The sequence below is a fragment of the Rattus norvegicus genome, chromosome 5 (genome assembly GCF_021556685.1).
Source record: "Rattus norvegicus strain SHRSP/BbbUtx chromosome 5, alternate assembly SHRSP_T2T, whole genome shotgun sequence".
In the NCBI taxonomy this organism is placed as follows: Eukaryota; Metazoa; Chordata; class Mammalia; order Rodentia; family Muridae; genus Rattus; species Rattus norvegicus.
Window position 1 is genome coordinate 161,063,127 of NC_141538.1, and position 20,254 is coordinate 161,083,380.

Sequence of the window (20,254 nt, forward strand, 5' to 3'; positions counted from 1 at the left end):
ACGGCTGACCCAGGAAACACAAGAAGACAGGAAGGAGTTGTCACCTACCAACCACCTACAAAAGGAAAGCGCCCTCCTCCCTACCTCTCCTTGACTGTGCCACTGTGAAACCTCACAGTCTGTGACGAGAGCTCACCCATGAATCTAGGAGGACACAGACCAATAGCTCTTACTTCCCCAGGCCCACTCAAAAGGTTCTGGGTCATACAGAGTCACCCAGGAGCTGAGGATGTCGCTGAAACCTGAGAACTACGTTCTTTAAAGTCACCCCCCCCCCCCAGACCTTAGAGCTGTTGTGCCTCTAGACTTACAGCCAAGGTTTCTTCTAGACTTCTATGAAAAACAAAAACAAAAAATTACATTCATTCATTCATTCATTCATTCATTCATATTGTGTGTATGTGAGTGTCCAAATGTTCAAATGTCCACCTTGCAGGTTTCAGAATAGAAACAAGTTTTCACAGCACAAACTGGTACCCATTGAGCTATCTCACCGGCCTGCCCACCCACGTTTTCTTCTCTGAAGAGAGGACATAAAAATAAAAGCAATGACTACAGCTTGGCCAGGCTTTCCTGTCTGCTCTGGAAGGATAGATATCTCCAGACTCACACAATCAATGCGCTGCTTCTAGAAAGTTCCTGAATCGCAGCCAGCTCAACGTGATGTGGGAGACCCTGCCAGACACCCCGGGGAAGAAACTGGGGTGTTTGTGAAACTAAAAAGGGAAAGCACCCAACAGAATGGCTGATGGTTCGAAAGGGGCATTTGGGGTGTCATGTACCCATTGTCTATGTGCTGTGGCTGCTGTCCCAAGGAGGCACAGTGAGGGCCTGTGTTAGGATCCATCAGTCCCAGCGGGGAGGATGAAGGCACAATGTACTCCCACAGAGTACATCAGGTCCTTGGCCTCAGCATCTTGCAGCTGGGTGCATCTGGAAGAGAGCGTCCTGAGAGAGCTGCATAAACACAGAGCACAGTGAGGAGTCAGATGCTGAGGGCGGAGCCAGGACAGCTGGGGGTGCCGCAGCCTTGCGAGCTGCCTCACCGTGCAAACCGAGCACTGGTGGCTTCTCTGTGTGTTTATTATTATTTTTAACTAGCATACAAAATAACAGGCTTCCTATGTGATTTTTCATGCAAACAGCTTTGGTTGATCCTTCATTCCACTCCCCCATCTCCTTGGCCCTCCTGTATCCCTCCACCCCACACTCCCTCTTCCATATCCTTGTGGGTGTTTTTAGATTAAGTGATTTCTCCGTGTATGAGTATTTGCCTGTGTGCACATATGCGCACCGCACGTCTGTGTGCCTGGTGCCACTCGAGGTAGGAAGAGAGCATCATGTACCCTGGAACTGGAGTTACAGATGCTTATTATCCACCAGGGGGATGCTGGGAGTTGAACCTGGATCCTCTGCAAGAGCAGCAAGCGCTCTTCACGCCGAGCCATCCCTCAAGCCCTCATCTCCCGTGTGTTCTACTGCCCATGTCACTCCCCTTCCTCAAAGCTCTTTCTCCTCATCTCACAGCCCCTCCCCCCCAACCACGAAGGCAAGGACCCTGCACAGGAATCTCGTGACCCTGAAAAAGGAATCAATGATAACATTGTGTGAAGAAAGAACTCCCTGCTCCTGGGCTGGCAGAAGGAACCAATAGGAAGACGGCCACCCTTCCAAAGATCATCTGCAGATTGATTGTGGTTCCCATTGAACTCCAATGATCTTCCTCACAGAACTGTTCAAAGCCCGTCCTAAAACAAACATCAACACACAGAGGACCACAGATAATGGGGTGAAATCCTAAGTAGAAACACCCATCTGCTGTTGCGGCCTCAGTTCTGTCTGAGCTGTGGCATGCCTGGTCTTCATGATGGCTCATCTCGTAGAATAGCCTAGGCAGCTTCAGGTCCCCCTACCTTCACCAGAATCCCTGTATGGCCTCTCATCCCCTCCTCTCATCAGATGTGGATCTAAGCTCTGTCTTTTGCTCTTAGAATCCAAACTAGCAGCATAAAGAGTTTGTACCCGTCTTAGGGTTTTACTGTTGTGAACAGACACTATGACCAAGGCAACTCTTATAAGGACAACATTTAATTGGGGCTGGCTTACAGGTTCAGAGGTTCAGTCCATTATCAAGGCAGGACCATGGCAGCATCCAGGCAGGCATGGTGCAGGAGGAGCTGAGAGTTCTACATCTTCATCTGAAGGCTGCTAGGAGAAGACTGACTTCCAGGAAGCTAGGACAAGGTTCTTAAGCCCACACCCACAGTGAAACACCTATTCCAAAAAGACCACATTTCCTAATAGTGCCACTCCCTAGGCCAAGCATGTACAAACCATCACAGTGCCCGTTTAACAGGAAGATGCCAACATGAACCTTCCTTGGTTCTATTCGCCTGCCCATCCCTGCCACTTGCATCCCGGGGGAGATTCAAGAACAATAGATACAAGAAGCTGCCCAGCCACTGTGGCAGAGCCAAGATCTCAACCCAGCCCGGCCAGGTGACAACCTCCCCACTGCCATGCCCACAAACACTTGAGTAATGAATTCTAACCTTTGGGAAATAAACGCACTTGGCCCTCCATGGTGTGGATTCCCTGTTAGACAAATAGCAAGACCCCCTCTCCCAGAATCATAGCTGGATCTGTCCTTAATCTTACAATGTCTTTCAAAACACAATTTTGGAACTGCGAGTCATTTGTGGCGTGAGATACTAGGTTCCTGACCCAGCACCTCCTACTCTTCTCTCCAGCCCCGACGCTCATTGACGTGTCTCAGCTTGGGTCAATCACTCTAATATTTTCCTGGTTTGTGCCTTTACCGTATTTTCAATGCTTCCTTTGCAAAGAAAAACATATGGGATTGAGTGGTAAAGGATGTTTATTGCTTATGCAAGGGAACTGGAGTTTGAACCCCCAGCCCCCATGTGAAAGAGCCAAGCTAGGCCCTGGCTATGTGGATCTGTAACCCTCTGCACTGTGTGGGGAGAGGTGGGTGGAGACAGGAGGTTCACCAGACCTTGGTGCCCTTCAGCCTAACCCTAAGACCAGTGAGAAACCATCCTAAGAGAGTAAGACAGAAAAGTGATGGGGCAGGACACCAGATGTCCTCCTCTGGCATGAGTGTGTGCATATGTGTTCATAGCTGCACATGTGTGAGCACACACACACGCATATGCACACATGCATGCGCATATACACACCCTAAAACTATTGCCCATTCGAAGCTGTTCAAATGAATTCGTAAGGGTAATTCATAGCAAAATGGAACTAAATTTTCTCCTTCCTTCCTACCATTTTTTTTTGCCAGTTCTGGGATTACAGGGCCTTATGCCTACTGGGCAAGTGTTCCTCTACCACTGGGCCACACTCCCTAGGTCAGGGTAAGCATCCTGCTGAGAGGGTAATTAAGAGAAGCGGCCTCTGGACAGTCAGCGGGGAAATGCAGAGATTTCCGTCTATTGTGGAAATGACACAAGCCCTGCACTGATGCCTTTGGGCCAGGGCAGGAGAGACAGACTTGGGGAAGAAATAGAAAGCCTTGTGGATGTCTTCAGAGACTGCAAATGAAGTCACTACAGGCATGAGCAGCAAAGATGTGGCACCCTTCCCAGAGGGAGAATCAAGTGTTGTGTCGCGGTTACGCGTCTGCTCCCATTTAATTCTCCACGCAGTTCCTTTCGAGCCTTTGCTAGTATCTTCATCACCTGAAGCAGAGGCTCAAGGCAGCCTGGAGCACAGGGCAAGAAGGGCTCAACCCTCAGCAGACCCGATGGAGAGGATGGAGAACGGATACAGCGTCCACTGCCACCGTGTTCTAGTGTGATCCGGATGTAGGCACCAGGAAGCAGCTGGGCAGTGAGGTGTTCTCCCTCCTTCAACCCTGCCCTCTTACTCCATTCTTTCTCATTCGCTCCTTCTTCCCTCCCCCCTCTTTACTTCCCTCCGTCCCTCTTAAATTCCAGATGAAACCATGACTTTGCTATTTAAACAGGGAGCTGCTTCCTGACACTGTTGTTATAGTAAATGCTCATGTGGCTGAATCTACCCAGCACGTCTTGCATCTGTGGGAATCTAAGAATCACTGGGGTGAGTCTTACAAAGCCCTCAGGACACCAACATGAACCCTGAACTAATTCTTCCCAAGCCAGTAGCACAGGATACTGAGAAGGATAAACAGGCTTAGGTACCAGGAGAAGAGGAATTCTGGCAACAGAAGGTAAAGAGTAAGGAGGGTTTTATTTAAAGTCTAGGGGGTACAGACCCTTAAGGATCTGGGACGCTCACCGAACCAAGCAAAGGGAACCCAAGTGTCCTCTCTGGGCTCTCCAATTCACCCTTTTCTTGCCTAGGAGCGGACTTTAATGACAATCCACAGGGAACCAAAACAAACTCTTTGGAGGCAGCCAGACCTTGGGCCGAGCTTTGTTCTCCACTTAAACTGAGACTCTCTGGTGCCTCCGTCATCAACAGTCTCCCACATGAGACACACTTTAGAATATCGCCCGGCACACTGTGCTCTGAAACTGTAATGGCGGCTAGCTCAGGGGTCAGTGACAGAACCTGTCTCAAGAGAACACTGTAGGGGGCGATAGAGCAGGTCACTTGACATCCTCCTCTAACCTGAGTATACACCTGGGCACACACATCCAATATACACACTGTACAGTCACCTTTGTATGTGTGTGTGTGTGTGTACACACACACACACACACACACACACACACACACACACACACACACACATCACAAAAGCAATGAAGAGTTATCAGCCCAGTATCAATCGCACGGTGAGCATTCTACCAGTGATCACCACGAAAGTGACACTACACGTCATCTTCTAGAGTACTTCAGCCATATAAACATGGCACAGGTGGTTAAACGCTTAGATCATTCTACCAGGACCAAGTCACCGGTCATCCCTGCCCCGCCCCCATTCTACCCCTCCGTGCACACATCTCCCACAAGATGGCAGAGTTCCGTATATTACTGCACTGTGCATCTCTGCCGTGAGACTTCCGTCTTGCTGGGCAGGTGTGTGTGGTTTCATGCACACACACACGCAGGAGGATGCAAAACTTCACGAGGCAAGAGGTTCCTCCTTGTATCTGGGGCTTAGCCTTAAAAGGGCGGCTTATCCCCATTCAGGGAGGAAATAGAATTAGTCACTTTTCTCATCCTTGCAGTCAAATTCCTGACGGTAAGCGAAGTTATGGTGGATATGGGGACGGGGCTCACGGTCCATCATGGCGGGGAACCGATGCACGTTCATCCACCATTAGTCAAGAGGCAGAGAGATGGTTGCTGGTTCTCAGCCTGCTTTCTTCCTCTTCTTTTTCTTCCCTCCTCCTCCTCCTCCTCCTCCTCCTCCTCCTCCTCCTCCACCACCTCCTCCTCCTCCTCCTCCTCCACCTCCTCCTCCTCCTCTTCTAACTCCTCCTCTTCCTTTTCTAACTCCTCCTCTTCCTCCTCCCCCTTTTCTAACTCCTCCTCCTCCTTTTCTAACTCCTCCTCTTCCTTTTCTAACTCCTCCTCTTCCTTTTCTAACTCCTCCTCTTCCTTTTCTAACTCCTCCTCTTCCTTTTCTAACTCCTCCTCTTCCTCCTCCCCCTTTTCTAACTCCTCCTCTTCCTTTTCTAACTCCTCCTCTTCCTTTTCTAACTCCTCCTCTTCCTTTTCTAACTCCTCCTCTTCCTTTTCTAACTCCTCCTCTTCCTCCTTCTCCTCCCCCTTTTCTAACTCCTCCTCTTCCTTTTCTAACTCCTCCTCTTCCTTTTCTAACTCCTCCTCTTCCTTTTCTAACTCCTCCTCTTCCTTTTCTAACTCCTCCTCTTCCTCCTTCTCCTCCTCCTTTTCTAACTCCTCCTCTTCCTTTTCTAACTCCTCCTCTTCCTTTTCTAACCCCTCCTCTTCCTTTTCTAACTCCTCCTCTTCCTTTTCTAACTCCTCCTCTTCCTCTTCCTCCTCTTCCTCCTTCTTCATTCCAGGACGCCTGCCTGTAGAGCAGAGCCAATCACATTCACAGTGGGTCTTCCCTCTTCCATTAAATCACTCTTGAAACACCCTCGGAGACTCTCAGAGGTGTGTCTCCTAGGTAATTCTAAATCCAGCCGAGTTGACACCGAAGAGCAACTATCACAAAATGATAGTGGAGTTGACAGGCAATCCGAAGGGCTGCATTTTGATCATTTGCTTTCAGAGCCTAATCCCACCTGGCAGTGGCTCTTATCTCATGCACGAGTCGATTGGATAGAGAGAGCATCACAGGCCTTTGGTTCGCGTTGCCAACAGAAGACAGGTTCATACTGTTTCAGTCCCCATGCAATGCCGGGGAGATGCGGGTCACACGGATTAGGGCTGATGTCCCCTGGAGCCTCTCTCCCTTTCTGCTGATATTGGGGTGAACTTCAAACGCAGCTGAGAGACTCCAAGTGCATCTTATTAGCATGAGTTGCTGGCCGGAACGAAGTCTGTCAAATTATTTGATAAAGATCTGTTCATTACCCTTATCCAGCCCAAAGGAAACTGTAACTGAAATTCGGTCACACGCTGCTGTGAATGCGGGAATAAAACGGCTTCTCCTCTCTCCCTAATTAGAAAACCACGGCTTAGAAAAACACATAGAGGCAAATCAGATGGGAGGTTGCGTTGCAGGCTTGGTGTGTTCTTGCAGTGTTTTGCTTTGTTTAGGTAAGGAACTTTTTTTTTCTCCTGAGTGGGCCACCAGTTAAGAGATTTTATAAAGCTCTCCGAATGAAATAGCTTAAACTCAAAGGAGATGCTTCCCTCCCCACCCCCACCACCAATACGCAGTGCCTCCTCCGTTGGCCACAAAAGACACTCCTGAAATACGTACCCTGTGTCTGGGGGTTGGTAACAGCTGTGGGTACTCACACATCTCTATGTGGACGTCTGATATATGTGTGACGGTTCTTAGACATGGATGAAGGCATCTGTTGGTCAAGAACTAACTACCTCTCTCTCTCTCTCTCTCTCTCTCTCTCTCTCTCTCTCTCTCTCTCTCTCTCCCACTCCACGGAGTGAGGATAGAAAAGGGGGCAGAGCAGGTCTTGTGCAGACAGCCATAGCTGCTGTGAGTTCACGAGTGCAGCACTCCCAAGCCAGCGGACATTCTAGCACAAAGCACAAAAGCATCATGAGCCCCACTTCTACCTGAGGAGCTATGGCCAACTGACAGCTTATGTCAGTCTCTATAAGGATGTGGCTCCACTGGGTGGCCCCACCCGCTGATGTATGTGGATGACACCAATTGGATTTGATGAGTTATTAAATTTTACAACCCCCACAAAAAGGTGTCATGACATGGGGTGGGGCGGGGCATCTAGGGGTGGATCTGGAAGAGTAAAGGGAAGCAGTGGAGGGAACATGATTAAATGCATTCTATGAAATCCTCCAAGAGTTGTTTGAAAGTGTTTAAAGAGGCTACAGTGTGAGCAGTAGAAATCTCTTGGGAGATACCAAGAGTTGAAATAGTTCATACCACTGGATATGAAAAGGAGGCTCTTTGGTGCCTGGGGTCCCTGGATCTCAACTCTGGACCCCACTTTCCCCTGCAAGCAATACTTCAAAATGTGAACAGGCTAAGGAACAATTCTACATTGGCCCACTGTCGGCCATTAGCCCAGATCAAAGGGCTTCAAAAACTAGCACTGTTGGCAGACGATGCGGTCAGTAAAGCTCTTGTTAAGCAAACGCTAGGACCTGAGTTTAATCACTAACATTTATTTATTTATCTCTAAATAAAAGCCAGGCATGGTGGTCTGGGCTTGTAATTTCAGCCCCAAGGAGGTAAGGAAGAACAGAAGATCCTTGGGGCTTGTCTGCCAGCTAGTCTAGTCCAGTCAGGAAGCTCCAGGGTTAGTGACAGATGGGGTCTCAAAAACTATGCCTCTTATGCCCCACCCACTCTCCTCCCTGGTTTCCTTAAGGGAGGTCATTCCTTAAAGGTGACCCTGCCCACCTACTCTGTGCCTTGACCATAACGTTTCCTCATTGCCAATGTAATGGGAGCAGGTGACATTGGACTGGCCCTTTTAAACACTGACTCAGAAGAAACAATCCTTTCTTCTTTGTAAGTTAATGGTCTCAGGTATACTGTCACAGTGACTGAAAGCTGGGATACAGAGGTCAGCTGAATTTTAGGTGAAATATTTAATGGGATAAGGGCCTTGAAATAACCTTGAGGCAGACAGCTCTCTGCTTCTGTGCCTATAGAGTCTATGATTCGACTGACTGTGGACTGGAAGTGTTTGTGACATCATCACTTCTGTATTGAACAGTCAAACCTTCTGGTCATTATTCCTCAGGCATAGAGTAAAATGGTGATTTATAGAGCATTTACACTTATGTTGTAAGTAACCAAAAGATGAGTTAATTCATCTGGATTTGTGGGGTTAGTCTACAAATGACTGACCTTGCTCCCTCAGAGTGTAAGCGTAGGTTATATGCAAATGCCACACCCTTTCATACTAACAGACCAGGATTTTGGTGTCTGCAGGGAACCTAGAGGTCATCTCCCAGAGCCACTGAGGAATGACCACTACAATGGCCTCACCCCTTGTACCACCAGACTACCTTCTCTGTGGACCCTGGCATGGTGCACACATTTAATCACAGCACTCAGGTAGCAGAAGCAGTTGGACTTCTGTGCGTATAAGGTCAGCCCGGTGTATGTAATGTGGTCTGGGCTGCCTAGTGAAAACTTGTCTCAAAACAAAGTAGAGTGGTTTGGAAGAAGGATATCTGTGATATTCAGGCCAGCCCACGCCACCTCCTGAACCATCCTCAATACTTACCATTTCCAAGGCCCTAGAAGAAGATGACCAAGCTTCCTGGTAGAGGGAACTAGAGCCCAGACTCAAGAGAACAGCCAATCACCTCTGGTGACTGGTGCTGGACTGTGGAATGAGTGGGAAAAGAAATATTTATTGTGACAAGCCCCTGTGCTATGTGTTGAAGCCACTAATGTCCTAGAATCCTAGCAATAAAATAGCAGCTTTTGTCCCATAGGCATGTCTGTCAGAAATGTTTAGAATCTCACAGACACCTACGTGTTGGTGCTCTGGTTTTACTTCTGCTACTGTGATAAAAATATCCTGATGAAAACAGCATAAGGAAGGAAGAGTTGATTTGAATCACAATCCCAAATTACAGGTCATCGTAGAAGAAGAGGCATAGTGGTAGGAGCTTGGGACATGCCCTACCACATTCATAGTTCAGAACCAAAAGAAATTAATGCACCCATGTTGTCTGTTAACTGTGGCTTAGTAGTCAGCTAGCATTCTGTGCTGTTAATACAGTTGAAGACTCAGCCTAGGGAATGGTGACACCAACAGTGGGTTGGGTATTTCCCTATCAATTAACAATACAGTTCTCCATGGACACAGATCAACCTGATCTAGACAGTTCTTCAATTGAGATTCTCTTTAATCACAAGCCTTTGGGGGACACCATGGATTTAAACAACAATAGCACAATTTGACCTACTTGAAGTCAAGGGAAATTTCCAGAAAGGAGGTTTCCCTCTCAGCTCCCTCAAATCTTCTAACAAGAAGTAGATAGTAACTCCCAACTTCCTCCCTTCTCTTTAACCTGAAGAGTGGTGGATCCAATGACACAATAGAGAAGAGAGAACTCAACAAGAAGGGCAAATGCATTGGGGTCAAGGTCAAGGTCATCCAGGAGCAAGATCTAAGACTGAATGTTTATCCCTGTAGACCTAATCATCAGGAAAGAGCTGCTTCCGGTTGTGACACAGTGACAGCGTTAATATCCACCCCCAGACAGATCTTTAGAGGGTGTCCTCAATGTTTTCACTGTTGAGAGTGGAGTTCTGAGTACCCTGCAGGGAACAAGGTCCTGGGGTGATTCTGAGCCAAACAAAATCTAGGTGATACAGACTGCATTCAGTCCCAGGCCCAAGCAGTATTAATTGCTGGTAATTCTAGGTGTCCCTCTGGAGCAGAGCATTTTTAAGGACTGCAAGTTGTCATCTCCCCTCCTTAGATCTCTGTTTCTCCTCTGCCTTTAATCCATAAAGCACCAGGCTCCTCCGAACGCCTTGCTGATTCTCATTCTCTTTTTGTTCGATGTTATTGATTGGGAAAAGAAAAAAGAAAAAAAATCCCAGATCTCACAAACTTGTGTTGTAGAGACTTGAGGTTAACAGTGAGCTCCCCAATCAGGGCTTTGAAACAAAGACACTTGGAGCAAGAAACAGAACACAGAGCTCAGGGTGCTTAGGCTACAGCCTTTGAGTAAAGCATAATAGTTAGAACAAGCTCTGTGAGGCTAAATATCTTCTAGTTTTAAAACAATTGATTTTGTTTTAGAGAAAACTCTTTGGACATTTGTACTACTGTACATAATTATATATAAAGAAACCTGCTACTAAAATTCAGGAATGTCTGCTAATTGACAACAAAGAGAGACTGTAGAGATGGCTCAGTGGTTAAGAGAATTTGCTGCTGTTATAGAGGACCCAGGTTTGGCTCCTAGCACCCACACAGCCACTCACAACAACCTGAACTCCAATTCATGGGGTTCTAGTGCCCTCTTCAGTCTTTTACAGGCACTGCATGCATGTGGTAGACATACATGCACACATACATACATACATACATACACACATACATATATACATTCATATTCATATGCAGGCATACATGTATACACATAAAATAAAAATAAATATACCTTTAGAAAAACAACAAAAAGGAATAACAGAAGCTATTAAATATTAATAATTGCCAAGACTCTGTAGAACTAATCAATATTTTTTGGCAACAAACTTTTTTCATGGGCATTAAACCAGTCCATCCAAGTGGAGCTAAATTATGCCCAGAGACAACTGTGGGAAAGCAAGGAGTCTCTGTCTAAGGGGACATCATTTCTTCTCCTAGCATCCATTCCTGCTTCTGATAAAAAACAAGAATCCTACTTCTTCCTCTGTTAGGCAACTGTGGTAGATAATATGTTGTCAACTTGACCCAAGTGGGAGCCATTGGAGAGAGGGAATCTCACTTGAAAACAATGCCTCCGTGAGAGTGGCCTGTAGACAGGTCTGTGAGACGCAGTCCTGTGTGGATGGCACCGCCCCTGGACAGGTGATCCTAAGTTATGTAAGAAGGAAAACTGAACAAGCCATGGGGAGCAAGCCAGGAAGCAGCACCCCTCCATGGTCTGTCTGTGCACCAGCTCCTGCCTCCAGGTTCCCACACTAAATGTAAGCCTTGTCTCCCGTCAGTGATGGACTCTGCTGCTGCTGAAATAAACTTTTTCACCCCAAGTTGCTTTTGATCACGTTTTTACCACACCGACAGAAACCCTGCCTAAGACAGGAACCATAGTAGTTCACCAGACTAAGCGGGGTATGGTAAAAGCTTCCCACGACCATGGCCATACGGTCAAAGGCGGTATGCATTTGGCCCTTAAAGGTCTGCTGTCTTATCTACGTGTTGACACTTGGTCTCCAGGTGGTAACTACCGGAAATGAGAGAAGCCTTAAAGGAGGAGCCTAGTTAGAGGACAGAGGTTACAGGAGACCCATCCCTGAAGGGGCTATCTGGTCCCTGCTCCCTACCTCTACCAACTCTTTGTTTCCTGGCCACTTTGAAGTGAGCAGCTTTGCTCCAAGTCGCTTGCCCTCCACCATGATGTTTTGCTTCACCATAGTCCCAGAAGCAACAAGCACAGGCATCTTTCTGTATGCCTCCCTGTCTGTGCACTTACTTTTGTTAATATCATCCTTCTTTCTATCTCTTCTTTTTCCTCCAAGCCACTGTGCCTCCCAGAGAAGAACCCCCAACTTCTCAACTGAGTAAGGGCCTCTGTGCTCTGCTGGGCACAGATCTCACCACCTAGTGGACAGAAGCTTTTTCCATCACTCCTCTATAAATCATGGGCACCTTGAAGCACACGAACCACGCTTTCTATTGTTTTGATTATCATTTGGAGGGGCTTGGGTTGCAGCTCTGTGGTAAGGCAGTAGCCCAGCATATGCAAAGCACTGGGCTGCATCTCCAGCGTTATAAATAACAGAAATAAAGGCAGGAACCCCCAACTAATGTATAGTGTAATGCTGAGAAGTATTATTTTGGCTCCTGGCAAATCACAGATGCTAAAACATATGTATTTGGTGAAAGCTGTCCAACTTTCTCACTCTGTAAAAGAGGAACACTCCTCCAAAAGAGGAAGAACATTGTTTAAAGCCACAGGACTGCCATGGAAGAGACTCAGGTCCACGACACCCCCAGAGCATAAGTCCAGAGTGGCTTTTCGGAGGGTGTGTGGGCAACGGAAACCTATTCAGGAACAGCCGTAACCACCACTGGCCTGTGAAATCCCTGGATTTCCAAACTCACTAATGTGTGAAGCTTTCAGAACCCGAGAAAGAGACAGATCGAAAAAGGGGTTTATGTTCGCAGAGGCAAGAAGGGAGCAGGGTGGTGGTGGAGTTCACACGTAATTAGGTCACGCATTTTGTCAGCAGGCTGCGGAACTTTTCTGTTAACAGTAAATGGATGGGTTGCACACACCGGCTTCCACACACACATGGGAGCCAGATGTTGGCATGCTGATATATGCAAGGGTTGCTGTGGAGAGGGGTTGAGAGGAAGGGGAAGGAGGGAGGAAGGGAGGGAGACAGGGAGTTCTTTTGCAAGGTTATAGGAAGACAGGGTTCTCTTTTCACGAACTTGTCAAAAATGAGAAATCAAATGGCTGTCAGCCAGAAATCTGCACATGGGTCTGAAGAGATGGCTCGTCTGGTCAGTAAGGTGCTTGCCATGCAGACATGAGCATGTGAGTTTGAATCCTCCGGCTCTGTCTTTGTCTCTGTCTCTCTCTGTCTCTGTCTCTCTTTGTCGTCTCTGTCTCTCTCTGTCTCTGTCTCTCTTTGTCGTCACTGTCTCTCTCTGTCTCTGTCTCTCTTTGTCTCTGTCTCTCTTTGTCTCTGTCTCTCTCTGTCTCTGTCTCTCTCTGTCTCTGTCTCTCTCTTTGTCTCTGTCTCTCTCTGTCTCTATCTCTCTGTCTCTCTGTCTCTCCATTTCTCTCTGTCTCTCTCTCTGTCTCTTTCTCTTCCTCTGTGTGTATGTGTGTGTGTCTTTGTGTCTCTCTCTCTCTCTCTCTCTCTCTCTCTCTCTCTCTCTCTCTCTCTCTCATGGATGGATCTCTGGAGTTCACTGGCCCACCTGGCTTAGTTCCTGAGGTCCGTGTCCAAAGAGAGATCCTGTCTCAGCAAGATGAAGGTTTGGAGAGATGCTTAGTGGTTAAGGGCACCAGCTGCTCTTGTAGAGGACTAAGGTTTGATTCCAAGCACCCATATCATAGCTCAAAACTTTTGTAACTCCAGTCCCAGGGGATCAAATTCATCCCCTGGCCTTTGCGGGCTTGGGAAATATTCATGGTGCACAGACATACATGCTGGCAAACACTCATACACATTAAATATAAATAAATAAATAAATAAATAAATAAATAAATAAGATAAAGAGCAATTGAAGAAGATGTCTGATGCTGACCTCTGGCCTCCATATGCACACACACACACACACACATGTGTGTATATATATATATATATGTATATATATATACATGTGCATACATACTTGTACTTACCTAGACATACATGTACATACACATACATATTTACCTTCATACACACACACACACACACACACACACACACACACTAAAGGATTCTGCATGTGAAGAATAATCACAGCTACACATACGAGGTAAAGACCACCTGGGTAGTGTCACATGGTCTAGGTCCATCACATCACTAACTTCCTAGAGCAGGGTGCCCACTTTTCACCTACTGACCTACTTCTTGCTGGCAGGTGCTTTACCTGCTGAGTCATCTCGCTGGCCCAGACCTGTGTTGTGCAGGAAGTTTTACACATTAAGAGAAATGAATGACAAAGAATGCAAATCCAGGAGACTGATTTGTATAACTGGAGAGAAATGGACTGTAGACAGGGTACTGGGTGAGTTATCCCTCGTGTCGGGGTGAGCTTTTCAGCGATGTAGTTGCCTTTGTATTATCCCCATTCTGTAACCCCTCCCCTGCCACGCCTGTTCATATCTCAACGCAAACTCACTGCTTCCCCCAAATTGGACCTTAGTGAAGTTGTTACTTTGGTCTGTCATGGACACCCTTTCTGAGATAATTAGATGTGTGTGTGTGTGTGTGTGTGTGTCTGTCTGTCTGTCTGTCTGTCTGTCTGTCTGTCTGTCTGTCTCCGTGCCTATGTCTGTGTCTGTGTCTGTACCTATATCTATGTGTGTGTGTGTGTGTGTGTGTGTGTGTGTATGTACATGACCATGACCATGTTTTTATGTTTCAGACTATTTCCCTCCTCTTGTCTCTGGGAAAAGCAATGAGATGGCAATAAATAACTTAATCAATAATACCACTCTTGCTCACTCTTGCTGGGGATATTTCAGATTCGCTGGGGAGTTAGGCCCATGGATAGCAGCGGTGTTCTCTGTCCAACTTTTATCCCATGCACTATCACAATGTCACCCAAGGGACCAAGAGCCTAAAACTATCTGCAGACCTTGTTTGACAATTCTGAGATTTGAAATTCAATGGAACAAGCCAGGGCTCAGGGGTGGAAATTCTAGAAAGTTTCCTGGAAAAAAAAAATCACTTGCCGCACTGAATCCTGTGAAACGGTCGAGTCACGGTTTGACTCAGGACGCGCTAGGTGAATGGTGGCACATCCACACAGAGAGATAATACAAACACACTGAAAAGATGATGTTCCTCTCAGTCAATGTGGAAAACAGGAGTGGTGTTACATGATGTAAGGATAGCAGACACTGATCAGAAATGTAGGGATACAAACGCTTTTCCGGTTGGGTGTGCGCATGCGCAGTTAGGCTACTCCTTTCCGACGTCCTCAATTGTCTGAGAATAGGCTCTCCTGCGTGGCTTTCTGTAGTGAATTCTTAGCTCCGCATCTGCATGGGCCTTTCAAAGCACAGCTATCTAACCTTCTCCTCTATGCGAATGCTCCAACTGTTCCACATCACTCAGCATCACGCCGGGATTTGCAGTGCTGCAAAATGCCCTACGCCTTCCACTGTACCCCTGCTTCCTACGGTCCATCTGACCATTGCACCACACACACACCCACACATGCCTGCTTACCCTACCCTAGCTACTGGCTGCCCTGCCCTCTGTCAGTCCTCAGGTCCCCACAAGCTCCTGCCTCACCTAATCTCACATAAGTTCTTCCCCAGAGTCCTTCCATGAACACCCCGCCCCAGCGTTCTCTCCCTCTTCCCCTGAACCCCCAACACTCTCTGCACTGTCCATGGCATTCGCTTTGTAGGTCCAGCACCTGCAGCAGCTCCTGAGGATGATGGCTTCCGTTTCTTTTATTCCCTGCTGTATCCTCGGAAACCAGAATGACACTGGTCACAGAGGAAGCCTCAACACGTTTCCAGAATTATTGTCCGAACAAAGGCGGGAGACAATTGGAGACATGAAATCCATAGAGGCAGAAGAATGGGCTGCAGAGTCCCTGTGGAACCGGGTACGCAGGTTGTGCCTTTCAATAACGTGTCCAGAAATGGCTCCTCAGGCATATGGCGTTTGAACAAGATCAGGGGGAGAAGCAGGATTTGGGTGCTCAGAGACAGGGGGTAAAGCTGTCCCGGGAAAAGGGAATACAGAGAGACAGAATCCTGAGACCAAAGTGTCCTAGTATTCTTAGACTTGAAGAAGGACAGCTTGAAGGGTTGACCTGTATGTACCTGGCAGGGACAGTGTTCGGGATGGTTTGATAACTGCTGCTGCTTCTTAATTTAAAACAATATATTTTGTTACATTTTATTCAAGTGTGTGTGTGTGTGTGTGTGTGTGTGTGTGTGTGTGTGTGCGCGCCTGTATGTGCACACACATGTGGACGGTAAGCTGTACACGTGGAGGTCAGAGGACAGTCAATTTGTGGAAATCTATTCACCACGTGGGACCCAGGGATGAAACTCAGGTCTTCATTCTTGGCAGCAAGCCCCTTCACTGGCAGAGCCAACTTGCTGACCGTGGTTGTAATTTCTATTCTTTTATCACCCAGACAGGGATCCAGGATTCTGGACCAGGTGTTCTGTAGGTCTAGGTTGGACTGGATCCATATCAGGAAGATCTGACTTTCCCTCGACCCCCAGTGCAGCTTTGACAGTGGCCGTGGGTGAGAAACACCATGAGCCTTCTTGTAAAATGAGGATACCGGCTCTGCCTCCCAGGTAGTCTGAAGCACACACAGTTACATCTCTTGTCCTGTTCTCCCCAGAGTGAGATTAGAAACCCTTTTCCCTTTGCACTCAAACAAGCTCAAGTCTAACTTAAATTTACATCCGGATAAATAAGGTTGCCCCTGGCAACCGCTTCCGTTGAGCTGTTTCATAGAGCAGGAAATTATGTCGTCATTTATTTGCTTGTTTGTGTTTGTAGCGGTGAGGACACTTAGGAGGGGCCCCCATCTTCCTCGTTAGATGGGAAGTGCTCAGCTCTGCGTGCGACTACTTTTTTGTGTGCTTCTCTCTCTCCCCCACGGTCTTCAGGATGGCTGCTGTGTGCAGAAGAAAAGGGAACAAGATTGAAGGGTGACGCGAAGCCCAAACCGAGTGTGTGGCTTTTATGCTCTGAATGCCCTGACGTAATTTACATGTCGATGCGGCAATAAATCGCTCTGTGATCTCCTCCTCTCTAAAACTGGCTGAGAAAAGATAAAGGGGAGAAAATTGACCTTCTGTCTGGGGTAAAGGACAGCATCTGAGCGCCTGGCTGGAAGCCTGCGGGCTCAGCAGAGTGTGCGAGTGAATCTAAGGGGTGTGTGGGGAGTGACAGGGGAGAGAGCCTGCTCTCAGAGGAAAGGGAAGGATGCCGAGATTTTTTTTTAAAGAAATCTCAAGAACAAAAACACGAAAAACAGACACATTCTTGGACAGAAAACCCTTCCCCAGTTGAGCTGTCTTCCTAGCCCCTGGGACCCACCTTCTTTGGGGCTCCATCCCCCCCACCCCAGGAAACATAACCTTCCATATGGACCTTTATAGAGCACTCAACCTGCAAACCATAACGGGAAGAGGGGAGGAGAAGCCAGAACACAAAGTGTGCCATTTCTGGGTTAAACGCCTGCCAAGGAAGAAAATACACCACAGCCCTGGCCCTGTCTGCCCTACTAGACCAGGTGGCTGCTGGCCCCAGGCCAACTTGAACTTGGACCTATTGTCTTTTCCCATCCCCTGGCCATGGCTGACCCGATAGCTCTGTGTCTGTATCTGAATTCAGATCTTTATCGCCCTTGTTTTTAAAAAAGCTAAACTAAGTACAGGCGCAGACACCTAGGATCCCTACACTGGAGAGGTGTGGAGACAAGAGGGAGAATCCCCTAGGGCCCACCGGCCAGTCTAACTGAATTGATGAGCTTTCGGTCAGTGAGAGACTGTCTCAAAAAAAAAAAATGACGTGAGGAGTGACAGACAAAGACACTTGACCTGCATGCACGAATGCACAAACGAAGGCAGAACCCAGCAGGGAATCCTTAGGCCACGTGGGGGTGAGAGGGGTGCACAAGCCGCTAACGGAATCAGGGATCCTGGTCTTGGGTCTCTCTCCTCCTCTTCTTCCTGCTTTCCACCACTGTGGAGGTTGTCCTCTCCACACACATGCATAGGTACATGTGCAAACACATGCTTGAGCATTCATAGCACATGTGCACAAACACACATGAAGCAGAGTCACCTGGTGGGGGGTAAAGTTTGGACCAACATCTAGGAGTCCAGGTGACAACCTGAGGTGCTGGTCCTTAACTTCTGCCTTGTTTAACATGTGTTGGGATGAAATACTGTGACCAAAAGCAACGTGCGGGTGAGAAGGTGTATGTGGTTTACACTTCCGGGTCACAGGCCGTCACTGAAGGAAGTTGGGGGAGGAAACGGAAGCAGGAACTTGATGCAGAGACTATGAAGAGACACTGCTGTACCCCCTCACTCATAGGTTCATGCTTTGATAGGTCTTTATATAGCCCAGCATCATCTGCTTGAGGATGGTGCTGCTTGCAGTGGACTGGGCTCTTCTACATCAATTAACAACATAGACGATGCCCCCATCGGACCCAGAAATGCCCACTGGCCAATCCGATCTAGGCAATGCCTCCATTGACGTTCCTCCCCCAGTTGAGTCTAGGCTGACAATGAAAATGAACCAGGACAAAATTGTTCTACTTTGCCACTACACACACCAGACAATCTGTCACAGGAACTTTAGGGAATTCTGTCTTCTCTTCTTCCCACGCCCCTGTAGGTGGACTAGATTTACAGGCCAGCATGCATAGTGACTCCTCATGCTTTACCCACAGAGGCATTTTCCCAGACCCTAGTCAAAAGTTCCCATGCATCCCGAAAAGCAGGACTCGGATATCCTCAGCCACCTCAGTGTACCTGGAGGCTAAGGCTTCAAGGGCTCGAGTGCCACTGAAAGCCAGCGGTCAGACTTGATTGTGCATTGTCCCCCTCCCCAGGGTAGCAAACGAAAGAGCTATGTTTGTGCCGCTGATTCTGAAGTACAAACACTCTCCAGATAATACCAGGTCCCCGAGGTAGCTGGAGGGGTCCAAATCTTCCCCATCAGGAATGGCAGTACCCCAGCAGAGCAGCCAATTCAGGATGAAATAGGACCGCTGTGCTTGGCTGCTCCCCCTCCGAGGACCAACTGTGCTGTTAGTGAAGAGGAAGCATCCAGAAACATGTCTGGCCTCTCATGGTTTGTGGCCCTGGTGATGAAGAAGAAGTACATTTCGCTGAGCTATGGTTCATCTTAGATGTGCACTGCTGCTCGTTTGTTGGGTATAGGCTGAATTTGATCCATGCAGACCAGTCCGCAGCTCCTGCCAAGTCAGTTCAGATGGCTTGGTATTGGAGGGGAGAAAAGACTCCCGGAGCTAGGGCTGGGGAAGGGGCTCACAGGCATCGTGCTGGCTTTACAAACGCCAAGCATAAGCATCATCCTCAGCATCCGTGTGGACCGCTCAGCATCCCTGTGGACCAAGGGCGTGGTCATCACTGGGAATCTCAGTACCCTGCGGCTCACTGCCAGCCTAGCCCAATTAACAAACTCCAGATCAACAAGAGGCTGTCTCAGAGACCATGGTGGAACACGCCTTGACTGCTGTCACTCATGAAGTAGAGGCAAGAGGACATCGAAGAGTTTGAGGCCAGATGGTCTACGTATATTCAGATATTGTCTCAAAAAAATCAAAAAAACTAAACAAAAACACAAACAAGACTGAGGGCTCCTGAGGAGCAGCACCTGAGACTACACACACAGGTACATTTACAAAAATGTGTGTGTGCACAGGCACATACATACCGCACACACCACACACACACACACACACACACACACACACATACCTGCATAAACATGGCATACCACACACACACCCTATTCCACATACCACATTCTACACACATACACATTACCATACACTATACCACACACACATACACAACACACATACATATACACCATACACATACCACATAAATATCACAAACACACATACAAACACTCACACACATACACACACCACACAAATAAACACATCAAACACACAAATACATACACACACACACCACAAACACATCAGAAACACACACACACAAACCTCATGCACACACATACACATACCACACACATATCACATACACCCCACAAACACATATCACACACACAAACACATACACACACATCACACACATACAGATACCACATATACATCAGAAACACATACACATGCAAACATCATATACATAAACACATGCACCCCACACACACCACATACACATCACAAATACACATATACCATACACATACCAAACACACACATACACACACCACACATACCACATACCACATACACATCAGAAATACATGCATACAAACGTCATACACACACCTCATACACCCCACAAACACACATACACATCACACAGGTCACACACACACACACATACACACACACACACTAGTACCACATACACATCAGAAACACACATACAAGCACCCACACACAAACACATACTCACCCTCCCAACCCCCCCCAGACACCATACACAGAGTACACAAGTTGCCGGAATGTCATTGGTTCCTCCCACCTGCAGAGGCCTCCTCTGGGTCTGCCCTATCTTCTCCTCTACATTAGCATCTCATGTCCCCTTGCCT

The 20,254-nt window shown here is 47.6% G+C and overlaps 2 protein-coding genes across 2 annotated transcripts in view; both read right to left on the reverse strand.

The window, feature by feature from the left end:
- The window catches only part of Kazn (kazrin, periplakin interacting protein), a 988,882-nt gene that overhangs the window by 673,430 nt on the left and 295,198 nt on the right, over positions 1 to 20,254 (reverse strand). The gene's annotated exons all lie outside the window — the stretch shown is intronic.
- LOC148006138 (uncharacterized) lies at positions 837 to 7,817 on the reverse strand. Its single transcript, XM_087551551.1, has 2 exons — positions 5,318 to 7,817; positions 837 to 933 (listed from the first exon to the last, which is right to left on the reverse strand). Exons 1-2 carry the CDS (start codon positions 5,977 to 5,979, stop codon positions 837 to 839), a joined length of 759 nt encoding a protein of 252 aa, XP_087407677.1. The 5' UTR covers positions 5,980 to 7,817.

What these genes read in the sequence shown, in the direction of transcription:
- LOC148006138 (XM_087551551.1), bottom strand. Translation starts at nt 5,979, where the DNA reads ATGAAGAAGGAGGAAGAGGAGGAAGAGGAAGAGGAGGAGTTAGAAAAG. An exon ending in AGAAAAAGAAGAGGAAGAAA is followed by an intron (nt 934 to 5,317) that starts GCAGGCTGAGAA and finishes GCTCTCTTCCAG; the next exon opens with ATGCACCCAGCTGCAAGATG.